Here is a 22,575-nt window from a genome sequence, read left to right on the forward strand (position 1 = left end):
TGAAACGCATGCACAACCTTATTCTGATTTCCCGGGGTTCTGTATGAAGTGAAATGCGCGAAGTGTCATAGAGTATACATAGCGGAATCTGGGAATTTCGAAATACGGTTAAAAGAGCATTGTAATGACGTAACGAAAGGAAAAGTGTCCACTAATGCCCTCGCAGAACCTGCACAATCGTCTAACCATAGGTCAAGACTGGGGCAAGACACGTGTTGTCGCCACCGAGAAGAACTTCGCCTCTAGGCTGTATCTTGAATCTATAATCATACAGACGAGCAAAAACACTCTGAACAGCACAGACGGCAATCTTCCCCCCGCCTACGCAAGGCGTTTATGTCACGTGCTTCAGCCTACTTAAACTCTTTACTTTCTTTCTCTGCTTTTAGTGTGAACAAGGCGCCCATTTGGGGGGCCGACACGTCATTGTTTTATTTTCTCTTGTGGTCGGCGTCTTCTTTATTGTGTATTTAAACTCATTCTTATCGTCGCGCTAGATAGCAGTGCACGTATCGCCACCCGCCGGGCTGTGAAAAGCGCAGTCGTAGATCCGATCTGATTAATAAGTTCAACTAAAAGTATCTCTAAACTTAACCAAATCGCAATTACGACTCGTCGCCTGTAAATTCACCGTATACGGCGCTTGAAATAATGAAAAGTGGGCTTTGAAAAAGTGAGGCCAGGCAGGCTGAATCTGGCAGGTGTCTGTAACCTCCTTTCTTTGCCTGCGATGCAGGCCATGCGCTGACGGCCAGTTTGCAAAAACTGTCCAGTCTGCCATAAAACCCGCCGTGGTGGCTCATTGGTTAAGGCGTTGTGCTGCGGAGCACGAGGACGCGGGTTCGATTCCCTGCCGCGGCAGCCGCTTTTCTGGTGGAGGCGAAAAGCAAAAGCACCCGTGTGTACGAGATATCGACTAACGTTAAAGATCCCCCCAGGTGGTCAAAATTAATCCGGAGCCCTCCACTACGGCGCACCTCATCGACTGCGTTGCGTCGGCGCGTTAAACCATACAATTAATCAATCAATCAATCAATCGACCAATTAATCAATAAGTCTGCCATAGAAAGCGGTATCTATTGACTCCGTCTCATGAATGATAGCTCCTCTCAAAAGCTGATAACCGGTCAGGCCAGTACGACACCTTGTTACGAGTAACGATGCGAAGAGACACATAAACGAAGACTCGGGCGACCTGCGCACTTGCGGTGTTCTTCCGTAGTAGCAAAAACGTATGTCCCATTTCCAGAACTCTGGCGTCGTTGGCGATGTGTCTGCCTGCAAAGCTTTTTCTAACAAGATTACCAGCTTCACCTGTTACACGCGACCAGCTTAGCCGTACTGACTGTACTTTTACACCGCAGGCGGTTTGTACGCGAAAGAAGGGAAAAGTTCAGATATCCTATTTAGTGTGCCAAAGCAGCGCCGGATCAGTCCTAGGTCATCAACAACCGGGAACCGAATGTCGTGAGCGTTCTTGTATTCCATATAGAGGAATGCCGGTGCGGGTTGGTATCGAACCCGCGGAGTGATTTGTGCTGACTACTTGCGAAGGGCGTTGTACGCCACGCGCTCCACAAGCAGTGTGGCGCGGGAGGGAGGGTCACGTCGTACCCGCGGAAGGACTGCAGGTGTCCCAGGAAGAGGTCCTGGAAGTCTCCCAGTCCACCGGCGAAGAGTCCCCACTTGACGTCGAGCTGGACGAAGCGTGCCGGCAGCTGGGCGCGCGCCTCGTGCACGCCGTCGAGCAGCAGCAGCGCCAGGGCGGCCCTCCGGCGCAGGGCGAGCGCGTGCCACGCGCCGTCGTCGAGCCGCAGCCCCGCGGGGCTCTCCAGGAGTGCGGGTTCACCGGCGCCCAGCTCGAGCCGCAGCCGCAGCCGGCCGCCGGACAGCTGGAGCAGGCAGTAGTCGTCGGGACCCGCGGCCAGCAGCAGCAGGCCATCGGGACGCACCGTGCGGAAGCGCAGGCTCAGGTCGGTCGTCTCGCGGGCGTCCTCTAGCTCCAGCGACACGAAGCCGTCGCCCAGGAAGGAAGCCTCTGCGATAAGCAATGTGGAACGAGAACGGAAGCGCTGCAGCGTGTCTTTCTGTTAGAGAGCAGAGTGCCGAGAGTTCTATTGAATAAAATCAGAAAGCTGGGAGATGGGGTTTAGGTTCACCTTTACAATGGCGTGAAAAGACGCGGACGAAAGACTGAGCTGCACACAAACAGGGCGCCGCTCACCCAACAAACCAGGGAAATTATCTACGCCCACGCAACGCAGAAAACACGGAGACAAAGGGCGTCCTTCGTACTGTCTAATAAATAAATCGAGTATTCAGATAAAAACCAGTTACGCGGTACCTGGTATCAATGTGTGACATGCTTCAATTCAAATGTTCAAATGCTTCAAATTTATTTTTCTTATTTCGTACTAAAATTTAGTAAAAGTTCAGCTTCAGCACCAAAGTGTACATCTCGCTGTGTTCAGACAACTTCCTCTGGTAGGTCCGATTAGATGGCTTCAAAAAGGGAAGAAAAGCATCGTATACCTAGCCTGGAAGCGCACGCTGTTACGGTTCAGCGCGCCCTATTCTCTTCGCGCGTGCTCAAGCTTCGTGCAGTGGTTTGGTGTTTTGTGGCAAAGCCTACCCTCCTCATGTGCGCCTGTCGGTCGGCGCCTCGCTGTCGGTGGCTCAACCTCGGCGGCTGCCAAGGAATCTTCGCGTATAGATTCCCGACGAAGCGAACGCCGCAGCTGAGACCTCCTGTTTCCTTCTCTCAGACACAACGAGCGCCGCTACTACCGACCCCTCACGGACTCGGAAAGAGCGTTGTGTGTCTGCACTATTTTCGGGCCGTGTACACAGAAGCACTAGGAAAGCCGCGTTGCTACTGTGCATAAAACCCGCCCTGTCCGGAAATAGTTCAGTTTGTTTTGCTGCAGTGAATCCATGCTGTCCCCCTGTCGAGTTCTGCTGTAATCTCATCTGTAAGGGTAATGCTTCTATATTGCTTCGACTCATCTTTGGCCATGCAATGAACCAGTCTGCCTTCGGCTTCTTTTCGTCATCCCCATGGCAGCAACTTTTGCTATCCGCTCACCCCCACGCTACCTCACATGACGGAGGCGACGGAGACAACACCCCCTTTAAAAAAAGAATAATAAAATGGCTTTACGCTGTAATCTTGATTATTACAAAGTAAGCAAGGTTTTAGCTTTAAGCAAATCCCTTCCGGGTAGGTCACACTCGGTCACATTTAGTCCACAGAGCTTGAAACACCAGCGATGCGCTGCTCATTCGCTGCAAAAAGGAATACCACGTTTTTATTGCGAAGGTACTAGTACTAGCCTATGAACATGAATTTCAACTTCGTCTGTATGAAGCCTCATCTCGCTAGCGAAAAATAGCCAACAAAAACAGACAACTGGTGCCGAGCCTGGGTGCTCTGAGCTGCGAAACCGATCGACTATGCCACGCCGGCTGTTGTATACGAGCAAAGCGGGGGTCGTGGTCAACGCAGCTCGCGTTGATACAGACGCTGCTGCCTTCTATTTTGCGCAACGACGCCTGGATGTAGGTCTGAAAAAAATATGAAAATGTGAATCCGGATCGTCGGAAATGCCTGAATAACATATTCGTCCCATAAAGTGCCGTGAACCACAACGAGCTTTTAGAAAAATGAACAACGAGCTTGCTGACGGAAGCAAATGCTCGAAGATCAACGCTTCATAAAATGGATAATCAACTCAATCATTTTGGTTACTAAAGAAGTTTGATTAATCAACGAATATTAAGTTAATGCGCGAGAACTAAGAGGGTAACCTTCGAGAAATCTGTGTGCGTACTTTAAATACTGCGCGTGTACACTGAAGCCTAGCAGAGAGTTACGTACTATTATGAGCCAATATGAAAGGAAACACAGGAACGCGTGGAAAACACCCTCAGACCCATCTGTGAGTGATACGCAGCGGCCGCCGTCAGAAACAGAGTGGAAAGGGGGACGCTGTTCTAAAAGCTGTTTGCATTCCCACCGTGCGCCCTATCGGCTGTCGGACGACACCATATTTTAAGCGAAAGACGTAAGCCGCTGCTTTGTAGAAATGACAACGCAGTGGGAGTGCCAACAGTTAGTGGAAGAGCGCCCTCCTTTCCCCTTTGTTTTTCACAGCACACAGCGCCATCCGCGTATCGCCCCGAGTCTGTTTCGAGGCTATTTGCCATGCGTTCCTGTGTTCCGTTTCACATTGCTCATAATAGTACAGTGTATCGAACAACACATTGTAAGCAGGAATTAACAGCCGAGCTGTTTTAGGGCTAGCCCTGGTGACAGTTCTGCTGGTACCCTGTCACGCTGTCTTTGAAGCAGGTTTCTCCGCTGCCCAAAAATTGGTTCCCAGTATAGAAAATCACACAAAAAAAAAGAAAAAAAAAGTCCCAAGGCCTTTATACTTTGGTATAAGGTGGCCTATATTGCACTTAAAAGATCACTTCCCAGCATTGCGTCAATGCATTTGGGCTTCGAGGTGAAGACGACCTTTAAAAAATCGGTGTACGCTGGGTTTTTGTAAGCTGGCTTTTTTCCATTACATGTTGCGCAGTGAGGCATGGCCATCTAGGGAAGGAGTATTATTACAGAAAACTGCTCTAACTCTTGTGTTATCGAAAGTATAGCGAAACATTTTATACGACAATTAAACACTAAGACGACTCTAACATTACGCCGAGTTGTTGAATTTACTTGTCACTATTAGTTAGGGCACACAAAGGAGTTGTAAACGTTACAAAATTACTCTCTGCTGTCAATACAGCGCCACCTACGAAGGAAGTCGAATTACAGAAAACAGCTGTAACAGTTGTTTTCCAGGGACCATCGGGAAACCAATCATATGACAACTAGCCGCTAAGACGACTCTAACATCACGCACTACAGCTTCGCCGATCATGTTTCTTCACACACTGGGAGGGCACTAAATTTTTTATGTGGCTTTCGCACAATATCCCGGGGTTGACTCAGCCATTCGTCTGCCCTTTTTTTTCAATGAAAGTTTCACTCACTCACTCACTCACTCACTCACTCACTCACTCACTCACTCACTCACTCACTCACTCACTCACTCACTCACTCACTCACTCACTCACTCACTCACTCACTCACTCACTCACTCACTCACTCACTCACTCACTCACTCACTCACTCACAGTCATGACTGTTATGCCACAACATACCTGCACAATTGGCCTTTATGGGCAGGTCCAGGCCCCTATTTGTCGCTAAGTGTACGCCGAGAGGATACCTGAGGGTACGCTGCTGAGCACGAGGTCGCGGGTTCGATTCCCGGCCGCGGCGGCCGCTTTTCTGATGGAGGCGAAAAGCAAAAACGCCCGTGTGTACGAGATTTCGGCGCACGTTAAAGATCCCCAGGTGGTCAAAATTAATCCGGAGCCCTCCACTACGGCGCGCCTCATCGCCTGCGTTGCGTCGGCGCGTTAAAACCTACAATCAATCGATACCTGAGGGTACAGAGCAAAGAAATTTCAAGCATCCCGCGTAAAATGTGCTCATATAAAAGTGTCACATCGGCAGCGCCCGTAGTGCACACTAACGACGATCTGGCCCCAGAACTCACGCATTTCTTACTTGCTTTCTTTGAGCCGCAACAACAATTTGTGGAATCCACGGCATTCACAAGAGTCATATGAAGGAGACGCGGGGAGTTAGAAATCGATAAATTCCTCGGTGGTCTTCCGGCCTTACGAGAGCTTCCGGCAGGAATTTTTGATGATACCTTATTTCGTCGGCATGCCCGATTCGCTTGAACGAAGTGAAACTTTATATAGCACCAGCTTCATTGCGTTTGGTAAAGTGCAAGAAGATGAAGAGACCAACAATGCGCACACCTCCGAGACGCGAAGATAGGTATTCGCACAAATGTTATTTTATGGCAAACCCGGCACTGCAGCAGGAAAAGAGAGGGGGGGGGGGATAGGGATTCTAGTGTGCGTGTGCTTTATTGTAGACTATTGGCGTCTACTCTTATTTTTTTAGTCATTCAACCCTAGCGCGAATGTTTTTCTTTATTAGATCAACTTGTCAGTTTGTTTTTGTAGAATTTGTTTATTTGAATGCGTTTATTCTATAGCAAGTCGGCCTACGATTGCGTTTTACGTTATGTCAGCGCAATCAGTCACGACATGACGCAAGGGAACACCAAAAATGCCGGTTTATTCCGGCACAAGAAACGATCACTGCTTTCTTGCGACTGTGTCGCAGCATGGTCCCAAAGCACCTCCCTGTCAATTTTCGATCTCCCCACGGAAGTGGGGCGGTGTTGGGAGGGGGAGAGTACGCCATCTCGTGGGGAACGCTAGTTGGCACGGGGGCCGGGACAGTCCCTCGGATGTCGCGTTCCCACTTAGGGGCACAAGCACAACCCAAATGAAAAAGGTAAAACGAGAAAGAATGCAAAGGTAGGGACTGTACTTCATGAATTAGGAAAGGTAGTGTTCCTTAAAAAAAGCTGTGGTCGATTCCTCTGTCATAGCAATCGGTAAAACGCGAAAATGAGGAGGAGGAATAAACGCCCCTATAAAGCAGTTCGCCTTGGGGAAGAGTCCTCATTACAGGACCCTTTGAGACCGTCGGGCTTCTTGGGCTCTCTTCACCAGCCAAAGCTGGTCGTCAGGGTCAGAGCTGGACAGTGCTCTCCCAGTGCTCAGGGGAGGGGAAGGGCAGGGGGGGAGGGGAGGGGTAAGTTGGAATTCTTATAGCAGCCCCACACAATATGGTAAAGCGTTCCCGGAGCCTCATAGAAGCGGCATTGCGAGGAGTACAGGGTGGGGGCCAGAATGTGGGCTCTAGTTATGTGCAGCGAAACCAGCAGCTGAGCATGATTTGCGGGTCGGCGGCTGTCTTGTGGGTGTGCTTGGCGAGCGACGCCCTGCTGGCGTGTCGCTTCGGCAAAAATATACAGGCGTAATTTCCGTGACGGATATGACGTCAGTGAAATCTTGGTGTATCCCGACATAGAACACTTTCCTGTTAAAATATAAAACTCGAAAACGAACAACCATAAGTACAACGTACTCTTTAATACTAATAGTTGCTTCCCCGCAAGGACACCCTGTGTGCAGGGGTGCACTCTTTAGAGGCCGCTTGCTTCGTTGAACTGGCGTCACTTCCATGACGGATATGACGTAAGTGAAATTTTTGTGAAGCCCGGAATAAAACACTTTAGGGTGAAAATAATTTTTCCGGAATTCAACGATTCGGCCAATAGGCGTGTTACTCAAAGAGGCCACAGAAGGACACAACAGCTCCGCAGCTTCGTTTTAGGGTCGATCCAAACCTCGTGGTCGCGATGGACCAGATTCTTAGAGATGCCGTTCCCGTAAGCTGATGTACCGAGGGAACGGTGAACAAAACCAAAGTTGACGCCATTACCACGGGACGCCCTGCTGCTTTACTTGGGTTCAGCGAGCGAGCTACGACGACAAGGCGAGCGCCTAAAGTGCACGGCACTTACAACTGTGTCGTGTAGCCTGTGTTCAAGGAACTGCTTAGCTTCTTGGTAAGGGTGCAGACACTCATCTCCTCACGTTGTGTTTCTCGTATGAGTTAGTATAATGTGCTCCAATACAGATCTCCAAGTTCTTTTCGGGGCGTAAGCCGGGGTAAGCATGTTCTCCAAGCAGGATTGTGGCCACATCTCTGTCGTGACCATAGTTTCAGGATGCCGTGACGTGCGTACGTACGAACGGACAAATTATCGCCGGAAGCCAGGCATGCTCAATGATAAACTCAACCCGGACGAAGCGGAAGTGAGTGGACGGCGTTGGCGTCACCCCGGCGGCGGCGGCGGCGGCGGCGACAACGCTCACGTGTGCTGTCGCACACCGGGGTGCGCGCTCGCTTCCTCCTGCGTGGAGCGCAGCGGCAGGGACCCTGTCGTCTATTTTGGGCGGCCGGCCCTCTTGGGCGCAGCTGTCGCAAATCTTCGGCGACGTCCCCTCGCGCCGAGCGCGTGCCGACTTGCACGCACCGATGCTTGCCGTTCAACGCACCGCGTGCGCCGCCGAACACCCCCGGGAGGACACCCCTCCATTGACGGCGACTTCACTTCGCACCCGCCACATCTCTCTATTGGTCCCCTTTCTTTTACCGTTATTTCTAGACACGAAAAACAGAGCGCAATGCGAGAATAAGTCACTCGCTTCGCGCGTGCGCTTTCGCCAAAACGCTGTTTGCTACGTACACAATGCCTCCTTGTCCTCTGCGGTTTGTTCGGTAAAAACGGAAGGAATAAAGCGACACAAGGCCGAAAGCTTTTCTTCGTGTGATTCTCCTTCGGGTCGCCTCTTGCACTCCGTCATTCCCTCCTCGCCTGTTTTCTAAAATGAGGGTATCGATTGCAAGCGTTCGGGGCTGTTGTAAAGAAAGTGTTTTGAAATCGTTAACTTCGTCCAGCGCCCACCCGGCTGCCGGCATCGCGCGGCCTAGCGGCACCGAGGGGCTCCTCGGAACAGCGTGTGCTTCGTTGCCCTCTCCGCGATTCACTTGATAGCGGGCTTCTTTTTTATTGCATACTTCTGATATACGGGGCGACAAACACTGCCGAAACGGAAGTAGGCAGAATCACGCCGTTTGCTCCCAACCGCAGTCGCGTCAATTATTCAAGCTTTGGATGCTTAGGGGGAACATTGGGCTTGTACAGTCACAGAAACAGGAAAGGCGAGTAGAGTGGTTAGAATATAAAAATGGCGGCCAAGTGTATAAGTCCAGTACAGAAATGAAACCGCTGAGAACACAATATAGATGTGTTAGAAACGAAAATGTATTTAATGCAGCACTCTGTGCAAAATGGAAAGATAAATGATGGCAAAACGCGTGATCACTAATCAGCGACCAAGCTTATTGAGCGATGGCTTGGGAGAGCCAGCGCACGTGATAACCCCATATAAACCTGATAGGTGTTACCAGGTGTTAAATAAAATTCCATCCTGCGCCCTCTTCACTCCCCTCTTCCCTTACTCACCTCCCGTCCTTCTTGTTCCGTACCTTCTCCGTCCCTCACATATGGCCGACGTTACTGGAGCACCTACTCGTACCTATTAAAATTCTTCAGTTCAGGAATCTCAAGTGAACACTTGAAACTGAAGTGAACACGTGAAAACGAAGCTCAGCACGTGCTCTCATTTACGTGGCGTCATAATCAAGCACTCGTAGCGAGTTTCAAAAACGAGCGCCGAAACTTCCCTAGACGGGCGTTTTTGGGTCGAATACGGTCGTTGGAACAGGAAATCAAACCCTAACCTACGCGAAGGGTACGCGCAGACCCAATCTGCGCCGACGCGCCGCATTGCCGAGCGTAGGTTGCCTGTGCATTGGCGTGCTACTTTCTCTATAGCTGTGCAGGCAGGCTTTATGAACGCGGTTGGCTTTTTACCGGCGTGTTGTATTCTTTTCCGAGAGGATTAGCGACACGTGTCCTGTCTCGGACAGTGAACAGCGCGACTGTCAGACTAAATCCTTTCTTCATGCATGACAGGCAGGACAGAAAATTTGAATGTAGAATTAAAGAGCAATTAAAAAATAACCGCCGAGACCTGCCGGTTCCGACATTTCTTCAAGCTGTTGATTGTCTTGAGATAAGGTTCAAACGCTGGAAGCTCAAAATGATGCTTTATACAGGAAAAGAAAGACGACAGTAAATAATCGATGAGAAAATACGAGCCTTGAACTGCGAAAGAAGATTGAGGGTGAATTATTAAAAAAAAGCATGAACTAAAAAAACACGCACACAAGCACTCCCGCTCTCCCGCCCAACCTCTCCTCCCCTCTACCCCCCCCCCCCCCCCCCAAAAAAAAAAATACTGATATAAATGTTTGAAAAGAGAGACACGCGCCGTTATGATCGTCCGCAGAGAACGTTCAACAGATAAGAGGAAAATCGACCGCACACTCTGGATCCACCAGGCTGGTTCTAAATGAGATATTATTCCCTGCGAGGTGGAGTACGTTGCGGAAGGGACGCTTTTGGCTGGAGTGCAGTCATTGTGGCCCCCCGCTTGTAAGTTGCTGCTTGACCCGGAGAAGGATTCAAGAGCTCTTCACTGAAAATTTTCTGTGCAGGCATCAATCCAGGGCGGTGTACGAATAAACACACTTAGCACTATACAGAACCCCTATGAAGCTAACGGCAAGGAAAGGGAACACAGCCACAGGCGTTGTAGAACACGCCTGGCGGCTGCTTTCGCTGGCGTCTCGATTTAGTGCGGGGCTCTGTTGACACTCTTCGCCGCCGCCGCCGCGCCGCCAGCTCCTCGGGGTCTGCCGCCTGCGCCATCTTATCTCGGCCGCAACCCTGCCTTTCCCGGGCATTCCCGTTTTGTCCTTATTATTTGCCGCCAGCGCAGCGTTGGGGACAGGCTGCGATCGCGTCTATTTATACAGCCGGCGAAATAAAACGCTGCCGCGAAGGGCATCAGCGGCAGCCGCGGCCGCACGCTGCTGTTCAGAAGCAGAAAGCGCGTGTCCTCTATGGTTGGGCCTTGAAAAGCACAGGCTCGGGCAGACCTCTATGGTAAAGAAACCCTAGTTATGTGAATTAATGCGGATCACGGTTGCCTTAATAGACGCTGGTTGAATTTAACGGCCTTCAGAAAGAGGAACTCTACCGGCTGATAAAATATTCCCAACGTCTTTTATATATGGTCCAGGAGCGCAAATCTATAAAAAAAAAAAAAAAAAAAAAAAACGAAAGTTGCTGCATACGCTGAAGTTATGTTTGTACCGCACATAATAACTGACGGGCAATCGGGCACACAGAAAACCGGGGTTCCCGCGCGCAAAGTGTGCTCCGAGACTGCGGCTTCTCAGTGGGGTAGATCACACTGTTAAAGTTACTTGAGTCACATCGGTACGGCTGTTGTTGGTACCATGCCATGTATATCTCGCTATCTGCACAGCAGTAACAGAGCATACGACATTGACCTGGGAAGCTATGAAGTGCCTCTGACATGGCGGCGTCAGCGCTCCTCAAACCCGAGCGCACACCGACGATCTCTAGACAGCCTAATGTACTGCCGCTTCGACGGCTTCCTCGCCTCCTTCGCATCTTTCCCGGCCGAACCGGTTATACCGTATTTGCTCGCATAATGATCGCACTCGCGTAATGATCGCACCCCTGAAGTTTGTCGTCAAAATTCGATTTTTTTTTAAATTTCCCGCGTAATGAACGCACCCTGAACTTGTTGCAACAGTACGTGGTGCCATGCCAAGTCTAACTGATGATGATCGTGCTTACCTCTTGTTCCTACCCTTTCAAAGCGGACATGGCTACGCTATTACCCAGACTTGCCGATATTAGCGACATCGGCAAGCATGCGTTCAATATTGATGAGGAAGAAACTCTCACTAAATGCACATAATGTACTCACAAGACAAAGAAAAAATTTACTCAGCTTGCTGCGTCGGCCCCCATGTCTGGTTTGATGTCCCGCCTTGTGACAGCGGGGGCCACTTATTGTTCAACCCGTTGTCACCTCGCAGCAAACTCGTTCTGGCGCGTTCCTTAATTCAGGAACACACTGCGTTTTCCGTCACTTTGCGGAGCAGCTGGCGGTGGTGTGCGAAATTTTTATTATGTTTTTGTTTGTTATTTTTATTATGTTCATGAGACCTACCGTAAAAATTTTGACCCGCAACTTGCTTGCCTTTCCTGTGCTCAAAGGTCTTTCGCGAAAAATTTACCCCGCGTATTGAACGCACCCCTAAATTTGTATCAAAATTCTTGGAAAAAAAGTGCGATCATTACGCGAGTAAATACTAAGTAACACGCAGATATAACCCAGGGTGACTAACACGCCAGTCACTTTCAGGGACACAGGCATCAGATACGTTGACACGGCATTCACAGTGCCTACGATGGGAACAACGCCGCCTGTATTAACATTGCCTGACGCGTCGCGCGCTTTTCAATGGGAAGGGTAGGGACGCTTAGTTCAGGCACTTATCCGCTATGTGGCGCGTGCCGGGGGACATCTCGCCTTTCGTCACTGCTCGCGAGTCGCGAACGCTGCACCCACTTCTACGACGTGTGTCTGTCAGCTTGCCTGTTGGGCTTCAAGGGCCGTTTCGCTTACATCTTAGCCGCGACTTGGCGCTAGTTCGGTGGCGCACTGGGGATCTCGTTCAACGTGTCGCTCGCTTCATACTTGCTGCATTTTTCCAAAGATAAAGACGGAGGCGGACTGAAATAGTGTAAGAACATACTGAATTTCGGGTAGACATATAGCTAACAGAAAAACGATATTTTCGGATGGGGCAGCCATTATTTTACTGATATTTTTCTTTCTGGAGTATTCAGAGAAGAAAAAATTGCGTGCACGTTTTTTGTTCAGGCGCTCACTTCTACGATTACTTTCCAATAATATCACGTGCTTGTAAACTTCAGAAAATTATAGGAAACAAAAGGATAAGCAGCTGGGATCCCGCCACGCTGTCCGGGCGCTTCTACAGTACAGTCCTCAATTTTAGAAGTGCGTACCGATGCGGAGTGCGAACAGCGGGGTCAAAACGATACCTAAATGCGGAGGGGATAGAGGTGGGATGCCCCACTCAGAAATTTTCAGGGCCTGTGATCCGAGTAGATAAGCGCGCAATGCCGGCATCAGCCTGAGGCAGCACAAGGGATTTTGCTTCGTGACAAAGGAAGTTTTATCAGTGACATACCAAGACAGACAGGCATGGTGAAAAACAAGAAGGCGTAGGAGCGCCGCCTCGGGAACGCTAAACAAACTTTCTACTATTTTGCATAGTTTCCGAGAAGCGGCGCTGGCTGGCGGACACGAAAGCACGCTGGAAGGCTACGGAGCGGGGAAGGGTAGGAGAGAGCAAAAGAAGAGTGGCTGTTTGGCCATTTTTCGCTCACGCGTTAGGCAATGTTTATACAGGCGGCGTTGATGGGAACTAGATCGCGTTTTTTTTTTAATTACAAACGGAAACGGCAACGCGTAAAAAATTACTCCCACCTCCCCTCGCGGGAACCCCTGTGTAGATGCGACACATAGGGGGTTCCGTTGTTGTTTCCGTTAGGTTGGTTCTCCCATCGCGTGAAACGTGCCGTGAACCCCCTGCCGCGGCTATGACGCAACGTGGCGCGGCTATGACGCAACACAATTCAACACAATCCACTTTAATCCAATCCAATCCAATCCAAATCCAATCCAAGCCAAGCCAAGCCAAGCCAATCGAATCCAAGCCAATCGAATCCAATCCAATGCCCCTCGCGAGAGAGTGTTCGCTATCAGAGAGGAGAGGGGGTGAGCGGCGGAGAGCGCAGCTCGCGCGGTGAGGAGAATGGGGGAGGGGTGTGGACGGAGAACGACGCCGTATGGAGGGACAAGGCGAGTGATTGAGATGCAGTCGCATCTAAAACCAATATAAATTCTGTAGTTTCTGCTTCGTACAAACGCCGAAACTTTTCCAAATGGCTCATACTCATGAGACAGACTGGCAAAAATTGTTCAATCCAAGTTTCTGCTTAACTCGGGAGCTTCGGGATCATGTAAAAGAACTATCGGCTCGACCTATCTGCGGAGTCATTTACCTACTCCGTACCGACAAATGCCTACATGCTACATGCACTTCTGGGGACTGACCCAAAATTGATGTAATCTGCGTGCTTTGGGTTATGAAGGCCGATTTCTTCGTTCGCTGATTGGCTACCTGTCTTATGCGTACTCTGAATGTCCATCTCCGGATTTTGCCGACTCTCCAGGATTGCATCCGCTCCAACAACACGCAATGCCGATCCATTTTATCCAACTAGTTACCGAGTTATTAGGGCAAATTGCAGAAAAAAAAAAAAAAAAGAAACGTTTCATTCGGTTCACAGGCATGGCGATCGTTTTCACCACCACATTTTTGAGAACCGCTTGCTTGTGTAGGGCTTCGAAACAATCTTTTTTGATTGATTGATTGATTGATTGATTGATTGATTGATTGATTGATTGATTGATTGATTGATTGATTGATTGTAGGGCTTAACGCACCGATGCAGCGCAGGCGATGAGGCGCACCGTAGTGGAGAACTCAGGATTAATTTTGACCGCCTGGAGATCTTTAACGTGGGCCGAAATCTCGTGCACACTGGCGTTTCTGCTTTTCACCTCCATCAGAAAAGCGTCCGCCGCCGCTGGGAATCGAGCCCGCGTCCTCGTGCTAAGTAGCACAACGCCTTAGCCAATGAGCCACCGCGGCGGGTCAGCCTTTTTTGTACTTTTACACGTGCTTGCATCCATTTTAGCGCGGTTGTTTCTTCTACCAGGCTGGACTGATTACGATGCCTTGTATGTGGTTAGCCAATATATTTTCTAATATCTTTCCTGCCTATACCTCACCGACTGGCTCCCAGCAAAGCCCGTATACGCTGCGAGCACCCACCACAGTGGCTCAGGTGCTAAGGCATTGTGCTGCTGAGCTAAAGGACGCGAATTCGATTCCCAACCAGAGCGACCGCTTTACTGATCGAGGCGAGAAGCCAAAACGCCCGTGTGTCGCGATTTTGGTGCACGTTAAACCTTCCTAGGTGGTCAAACGTAATCCGGAAACCTACACCATGGCGAGCCTCTGGCCCTGGTGTAGCTTCGGCGCATAGAACGTCCAAAACATCAAATACCGTAGGGGTGGGCGCCCTGGTAACTGCGCTTAAGTTTGCTGCCTCCTGCACGCGCTTATGACAATGCACGGAACTAGCGAGGCGAAATATAACGATGAAGCTGACGCCAGCGCGGGAGACACTACGCGCGAGTTGTTTAAAGCAGGGGCTGAAAGGAAGAAAGAAGTTAATACTCTGCGAACGACGTAACACGTTGTCGTTGACGCGGCACACGTGGTCGATGAATAGCGGCGCTAGATCGGGGCTTTACGCCTCGGTGCCGGGCAGCGTTGGCGCTCAGCAGGTTTCGTGGGCCGGGCGCGCGAAGAGCAGCTCACTCTTGGAGCGAAGCGTCCACAATGTCCGCTCATGTGCCGAATATGTTGCTACACAATGCGTATGTGACGCGAGTGTCATTGCAACGACAGCATTGGAAGCTCTTGCCGGGCCTTGTGCACAGCGATCGCTCTTTTACGTCCTCTCTGCCCGCCAGTTAAGCTCCTCAGTGTTCTGGCGTGAATCGCCCAAAGATCTAAATGGTCCGGAGTAATCGTTCAAAACCGTCTCCAACCCACAGTAATCTCTCTCTCTCTCTCTCTCTCTCTCTCTCTCTCTCTCTCTCTCTCTCTCTCTCTCTCTCTCTCTCTCTCTCTCTCTCTCTCTCTCTCTCTCTCTCTCTCTCTCTCTCTCTCTCTCTCTCTCTCTCTCTCTCTCTCTCTCTCTCTCTCTCTCTCTCTCTCTCTCTCTCTCTCTCTCTCTCATATTTAGCGCTTCTACAGTTCGAAATCGGGCCTTCAACGCGACGATGGAAACAGGGCTTAAATATGCGCCGGCGGAGCGGAAGAACAGAACATTCTTTATTGCGCGGGTTCTGAAGATGAGAATACGTTGTAGCTCGGTTTGTTGCGAAAAGTGCGCGTACTACATTCGAGGGTGACAAGACGGAACTAATTCGTAATGACGCGCAGAAAAAGATGGGCTGTGTACAGCACAAACACGGTCCAGTGACAAAACATGGACGCTAATGCGAATGTACGTGTAACTCTTGATCTACGAGTCTTCCAAGTTAAGCGTGAACGTGCGTGTCTTGCCTTACTGCTCAGACCCAAGCTTCGTTTTAGCAGGGAAGCGGGCTGTAAGAAATCTTGGCATGCCAATTTATTTATTTATTTATTTTATTTTGGATGCCGTGTTTTGGATGTACTTACTCTTTTGTATACGGTACGCCCACCTGCTTGGTCTTGGAACTGCAGTGCACTGCTGCACTGCGCAGTTCCCGCCACTAGAGGTCACGTGACCTTTGATACCAACCGTGTTGACTCCGACGGCAATGACGGTCACTACTGAAAGAAAAGTTGGAGAGGGTGCAAAAAAGGGCTGCCAGGTTTGTAACAGGTAATTACGATTTCAGAATAAGGTCTTCTGGAATTCTTCAGGCCCTGGGATGGAAACCCCTTTGTGGGCGACGGAAAGTTCAAAGACTTAAATTTCTATATAATATATATCTTGGTAAGACTGGAATAAATAAAGAGCGGTATTTAAAGACGCCTAGTTATATGTCCGAACGGAAAGATCACTTATATAAAATTAGAGAATATACCTGTCGATTGAATGTCCTTAAATACTCTTTCTTTCCAAACTCTATTAGCGACTGGAATGCGCTAAAAATACCAATATCCTCTGATTCTAATTTCCTAACAGCCATTGAAGCAGCATGTTGAGTTGCTGAAATGGCCCATATATTTAACGTTGGCTTTGTACTTCTCGTGGTTGTTGATTTTTGATATATATAATTACTGCTTTTTTTGTATAATCTTGTGTTTTGTACTGTTGTTACAATACTGTACTGCAAGTATTTAGATTTCTCATGTATAATGTTATGCATGATTTTAGTTCAGTTACAATTTTGCTGTTTGTATTCTATTTTCTACTGTAACCCCCCTACAACAATGCCCAATGGGCGATGTAGGTACTTGAAATAAATAAATAAATAAATAAATAAATAAATAAATAAATAAATAAACTGCGCAGTGGAAGTGCGCGGAGGTGCCCGGGCGCCATCGCGCGGCCACTTTCTCATTCCTACACGAAAGCAGTCTTTAGTGTCTCTGCCAATGTTTTCTGTAGGAATCGAGTGCACATATTTTGGAGAAAGCATTAGAGGTAGCGCCGACCGAAACAGTGAAGTTGCGACGCCATCACGGAGAGGATGAGGTCCTGCATTTTTGCTGTTTTAGAGCGAAGCCGGCCAGCCAGGAACACGCATTAAAAGGCAGAATAGTTTCTTCGTTGTTCGTGAGGTTTAGCAGGGCTCAGATTTAGAGTTCGGTGGATAGCGATGATATTGGGTGTCGTTAGAACGAAGCCCGGATACGGCTGGGCAAAGGCACATGCACTCACACGTCCGCCGGACAGAGTGCGTGTCGTCTGGTGAACGGTATCCGGAAAATATCTGACAAAACGTCACAACGTTGATGCACTGGTCGCTGGCCAGTAGCGGCTGATAAATAGAGCACACTCCTGCGGTCTTTTAAATGTCGAAGACGCGTGGTTAAGCCGGGAAAGAATGAAGGATAAGACCGCACAGGAAAGGCAGAGAGGTTGACGAGAGAAAAAGGCCGGTTGGCTACCCTACTCATGGGAAGTTGGAGAGGAAAGCCGGGAATTTAAGTGGAATGCATGGGCCTTTTGTTTTTAAAACAGCCGCAAACGTTAAATGACCGCGCTTCGTTGGCGGTGGGAAAGGACTGCCCAACTGACCAGGCTAATCCCCCATGAGTGGTGGCGCAGCATAGCTGTATGTAACCCCCGACGCTAGTCTACAATCCGCCTGTGTCCCGCGAAAGAGCCTCTCCGGGAAAAGCGTCTGCGAGTGCGTGGAAAGTTTGCCCGCTATAAAGTACACTTTTATCCGCGTCCCACCAGCGAAGACGCCCGGAGCCAAACATACTGCGGGGGCACTCGGCGAAAGTGACGAGCCTGGTGCCTGGTGTTTGGCGCGGGAGGAAGGGAAGGGGCAGCGACCCGCTCGAGTGTGCGGTCTGCGCGGGAGAGCGGGCAGCCGAGGCGAGTACCTGAGAGCCGGCGGTGCGATACCGTCCCTCTCCTCTTCCAATCCCAGTCGGCCCCCATCCTTTTTCCTCCGGAGTCAATCGATTGGAGGGAGCGAGCTGCGGAGCTCGGGGCCTCAAATCGCAGCTTACCACTAGCAGTGCACCGGGCTCCCTCCGGTCGCGGAGTCCGCGGTACACGCTGCGAGGAATGCGGTCCGGAGGCCCCGACTATAAGCGCGCTTTAACGCGCAGAACGGCGTGAGTTGAACGAGGCCGCGCATTCCTATGTGTATACGAAAGGTAGCGCCTTTGTCCCCGGGTTTCATAATTTCCTAAAGCTGGGTCGCAAATCTGGCGATGTTCTCAACGTGGAGAACAGGGTAGTAATTGGGTTTTAATTTTTTTTTTTTTGCTAAATGAGGAGGACGGGAGAAGGAAAAACAAAACGTTTATCTTTCTTCAAAATTTAAAGCGCGTGGATGGCCTCTTTAGTACAGGTATCGACGGTTATGTTTTCTTAAACATAGAAACGTTATTCAGCATAATTATTACCTCTCGAGACGCAAAAGTTTCGATACACCTAATAAATTTCAACTGCGCAAAACTAGGTTGTCGAGCTCGCGGAATCCTAGTCTTTTCTATAGGTAATCTTCGAAGAAAAATAGTGCGAATGACGAATTAAAAGCAAGGGATTCAAACAGCGCAACTGCGTTTGTGTGAACCACTTGCTTTTGTTTCGCGCTGTTTTCCGACTAAGTACAATGTACCGTATATCTTATGAGCTAATCCATCTGCGGGTCGTCTTCACCATGTTACGACTGATAGCCACTTCAGTTTGCAATTAGGAATTTGGCCAATGTGGCACAAGTTGTAGGCTGGCTAGAGGGCGACTTTTCTTTCGATATCTGAAGGTATGTTCCGGAAGCTATCTTCGCGCACGCGCAGCTGAAACCCACTTCGAAGCAAGGATTCATAGGCCATTTGTAAGAAGAACAGAAATTTTTAATGATAAGGTGATCGATTGATTGATTGCGGGGTTTAACGCGCCGACTCTACACAGACGATGAGGCGCGCAGTAATAAAGGGCTCCGGCCATCTGGGGATCTTTAACGTGCGCCAAAATCTCGAACACACGGGCGTTTTCGCTTTTCGCCCCTATCCTAAAAGCGGCCGCCGCGGCCGGGAATCGAAGCCGCACCCTCGTGCTCAGCAGCACAACGCCTTAGCCACTGAGCCACGTAACGCGGCGGGTAACAATACAGCGACTCGCTGCCGGTCTCGTAATAGCTCTTGATTAGTAATTATTGCTGACCTTTATGTCTTTAACGAGTTTTGATTTAGCAAGAGTAAATTCATGACAGCCTATTTCGTGACCGTGCATGATATTTTTGTTGATAGCCAATTTGCGGGGAGGAATAAGGTTTGTCCCCATCATTATAAATGTCCTTCAGGGAATAAATATCGGGGAATATAGCGTTTTCGCTGATAGAGTTTTAAAGCGAAGCTTTCATTCTCTCTCTGATGTCGTCTGTAGTCCACCCAAAACGCACTGCAGAAAAGTCAACTTTCTCTGACGATGATGATGATCTTGGGTGAAGTGAAGAAAAATTTAAGCGCTTCCCGTGATCGGAATCAAGCCTGGGTCCTTCGCGTAATGAAGCCTCCGTCCATCCGACTGCGCCGATCCGGCACGGCCGAAGCAGTTTGAATTTCGATAGGGGCGCATGGACGTGCAAAATTAGACAGAAAATTCATCCCTCCGTCTAACGACGAGGATGGTTGAACTTTAGGAAAAGCCATAGAATGATCGTACCAGTAGCGAGGGGACCCACATCACACCAGCTTACCATACGCATAAACTAGGAGTCGCGTTACCACCGTACCAATCATAATGAATAAATAGCGCCCGCTCCTTTCTGGGTTGGTTCGTTTGGTGTTGGACTTGATTTTGGAAAGCTTCGCGTTCCCCCGTCGTTGTTGTTTTGACAGAGGGGGTAGTTGATTTTGTATGTATACAGCTGCATGGGCACTCCACTCAGCAGACGTGTCTGCCTGTTCAGCGCGAAATAAGGTCTAATAAGCTCACGTATAACACTACAAAACAGCGGACCGAAAAAAAAATGGCTTAAGGAGTTTTCTTATCCCCAAGTGCAGGAACTCAATGGCCGGCTCGCGGAGAGAGAGAGAGAGAGAGAGAGAGAGAGAGAGAGAGAGAGAGAGAGAGAGAGAGAGAGAGCATAATTGTCCGTTATTTCAGGAATCCTTGGCTCGTCTTGGCTCGCTGAATATTATATGCATTTGTAAAACCACTCACGATCGGCTGATTCCTTTTTGCTACAAGACACGTGCAGTAACAAGTACGGCGTCTGTCAAGGAATCGCTGTTAAACTACTGGTTATGCCTAATAGCCCGACATTATAACATAAAAGCGAAAAACAGCGAAAAACGTAATTTGCATAATGCAATGGCAAGTGTAACTGGTTGAATAATACTTGTATGAGCAACGGAATGGTGTTGCAACTATCACGACAATTATGTTCACGTCTTGAGTCAGCTTTTTCTTTAATGTTTGGTATCAATTTGCGTAACTGAAGTTGTTTCCTCGATTAACCTAACGTACAACGGAAAGAGGGGAGTTTGCCTCCGACGAGTTTGCGAGCGCTGGCCGCATAAGCTACGTGAGAATCTCATCAACCACCCTTCCTTTCTATTTGCCCCGTTTTTATTTCAGCTAAATAAAAACAAACAATAGCAGTAGCAGTTCAGCCAGAGCGTGCAGGCACGAACAAGCCAACGATGCTCATAATACGCATAGCGCCCGTTGATCCCATATTAACAATGGCACCGTCGCTTGCCGTTGCGGTGATTCCTCGCAGGTCATTCTGAGCCAGTTTATAGCCTCGAGCAAAGCCAGCGTATATCCATGGAAATATAAGCAGCCACTGCCGCTTACAGCCGCTCCTAAGCCAAACTGCGGGGAGAGCCCGGCAGTGTCTCCGCGTCCGCGGGGGAAACGTGCATAAGTGGGCCCACTTGAGATGGCGACAGTGTTGACACCGACATCGGAAATTCCAGCCGGGGCCCGCAGCAAAGGGCAAAGAAACGCGGCGGAGGAAGACGCGGAGGAGGAGGGGCTTTCGGGATGGGCGAGCAAACAAGTTCATCTCACTTTTGGCGCGCGCGCACTTGTAGCTACCGCCATTTTCTCCCAGCCTCTCGCGCTTTGCGTGGAGGTTTTGAGTTACACTGCGTTTTTTTTTTTCGTTTCGGCTTGACGAAAATGCTTTTGTATTTGCGCTGCCGCGTAGAGTGACGCGTACGCGAAGAAAAAAAGCAGGTGCATAAGAAATACGGGCCCCGTTGTCCTTTTTCGCTTCGGAAACACCTGGCAGTTTCCACGAGGCGGTGCCCTTCTTCCAGCCTGTAGAAAAAGGTGGTTTAGAGGAAGCTCAATTTTCGAAGTCTTCTTAAAGGAATCACCTCCCGGGGGCCTCGGGAGCGAGTCCGGGTAAATCTGGAATGCGCGGTGTCCCGTGGATGGGCTGACGAGGGGAAAACTACGATTAAAATTTGTATCCTAAACATGGGTGAAATTGAGGTTTTATCAAAATGCACAGGTAGGGTAAAAAATATTTTTTTGTTTAATTACAGACATGTATTCAATTTTTTGTTGTTCGTTTTCGTTTTGAAAAGTCGGACTGGAGGTCATAATTTTAAAAATAATTTTTTGAACTGAAAGCAGCTTTTTCATTCTACGTTTCCCTCTCTGGTTTTCTTCAGCCAGCATTCCGGTCTTGTTTTAGCCTCCTTGTAGTTTCTTCGTATTACCTTCAAACATTGGAGCTTCGGAAGGCGAATATTTACCTCATATGAATTTGAATAGATACAACCGCCTCCCAACACAACGCCCTGAATCGTTGCGGTTTCGTTTCCGCAGACAACGCATGATCCATCCCCGTGCTCCATTTCCATGCTACTCCCGCCTGCTGTATTTATTTTTCACCTCGCAGCAATGGTGCTCGCCGTGGAGCCCCCTTTACAGCGAACTGACACAGCGTAACCTATCGCCGGTAAGTTTTCTGGCTCTAAAATAGGTCCCACCAAGCATTCGAACAAACCTTTTTAAAAATACAGTGCTGCGTGGAACATACCACATAGTAATCTATCCGTTAAAAATACGCGATGAGAGACATTGAAGCTTATTTACAAAATACACATATAAGTTTACCAAAACGAATTGGAAAGCGAGCATTACGGGATTGAAAGATAGCTAAAAAAAAGCACCTGTCGACCACTTGCGCCCCCCTCCCTACTCCCCTTCCCCCTCCCCCTAATAATTTTCTTTCTGGGCACCACTCGTGATACCAACCGCGAAGCATCAGAAAAGAAAATGGCCTATAATTTTTTTTCAAAGCTATTGCCTCCTGCTCTTGTGAGCACAGCGGTGCCTTTCATCGACGTGAGTGCGTTGAATAATGACGACCTGCATGCTTGTACCTGACTGAGCGTATGCGGAACGAAACGAAACGAGAGGCAGGTGGTACAGTACCTGCACGCGCAACGTCCATCACGCTCAAATTCATCGCTACTTTACCTCTCCTTCGTTTTGTTTTTTTCTCAGCAGCGAAAACCTGCGGCGATAAACTAAAACCGCAGCATGGAACACCGTTTCCGACGCTTGTGGGTAGGGATTTTTTTTTTGCTTATTCCGCATAACTCCCCCTCTCTCACTACACACACGTACACACAGACACGCACACACACACACACACACACACACACTTCCATTCCTGCTCCTCGGCTTGGCGGCGCATCCGTGTTTTATGTTTTGCCAGACAACCGCGGTGGGACGCGGCGCGAATCCGTCTCTTTGTCGTCTC

At 49.3% G+C, this 22,575-nt stretch overlaps 1 protein-coding gene across 2 annotated transcripts in view; it reads right to left on the minus strand.

Moving 5' to 3' along the window:
* The window catches only part of LOC144170586 (chondroitin sulfate proteoglycan 4-like), a 122,568-nt gene that overhangs the window by 40,399 nt on the left and 59,594 nt on the right, over positions 1-22,575 (minus strand). For both annotated transcript variants that reach the window (XM_077700473.1, XM_077700472.1), the window contains exon 2: positions 1,615-2,038. In XM_077700473.1, coding sequence (XP_077556599.1) covers positions 1,615-2,038 — 424 coding nt within the window. The remainder of the gene's footprint in view (positions 1-1,614; positions 2,039-22,575) is intronic.

The sequence above is a fragment of the Haemaphysalis longicornis genome, unplaced genomic scaffold (assembly GCF_048455015.1).
Source record: "Haemaphysalis longicornis isolate Haplotype H1 unplaced genomic scaffold, Haemaphysalis longicornis Haplotype H1 scaffold_2, whole genome shotgun sequence".
NCBI classification, from domain to species: Eukaryota; Metazoa; Arthropoda; class Arachnida; order Ixodida; family Ixodidae; genus Haemaphysalis; species Haemaphysalis longicornis.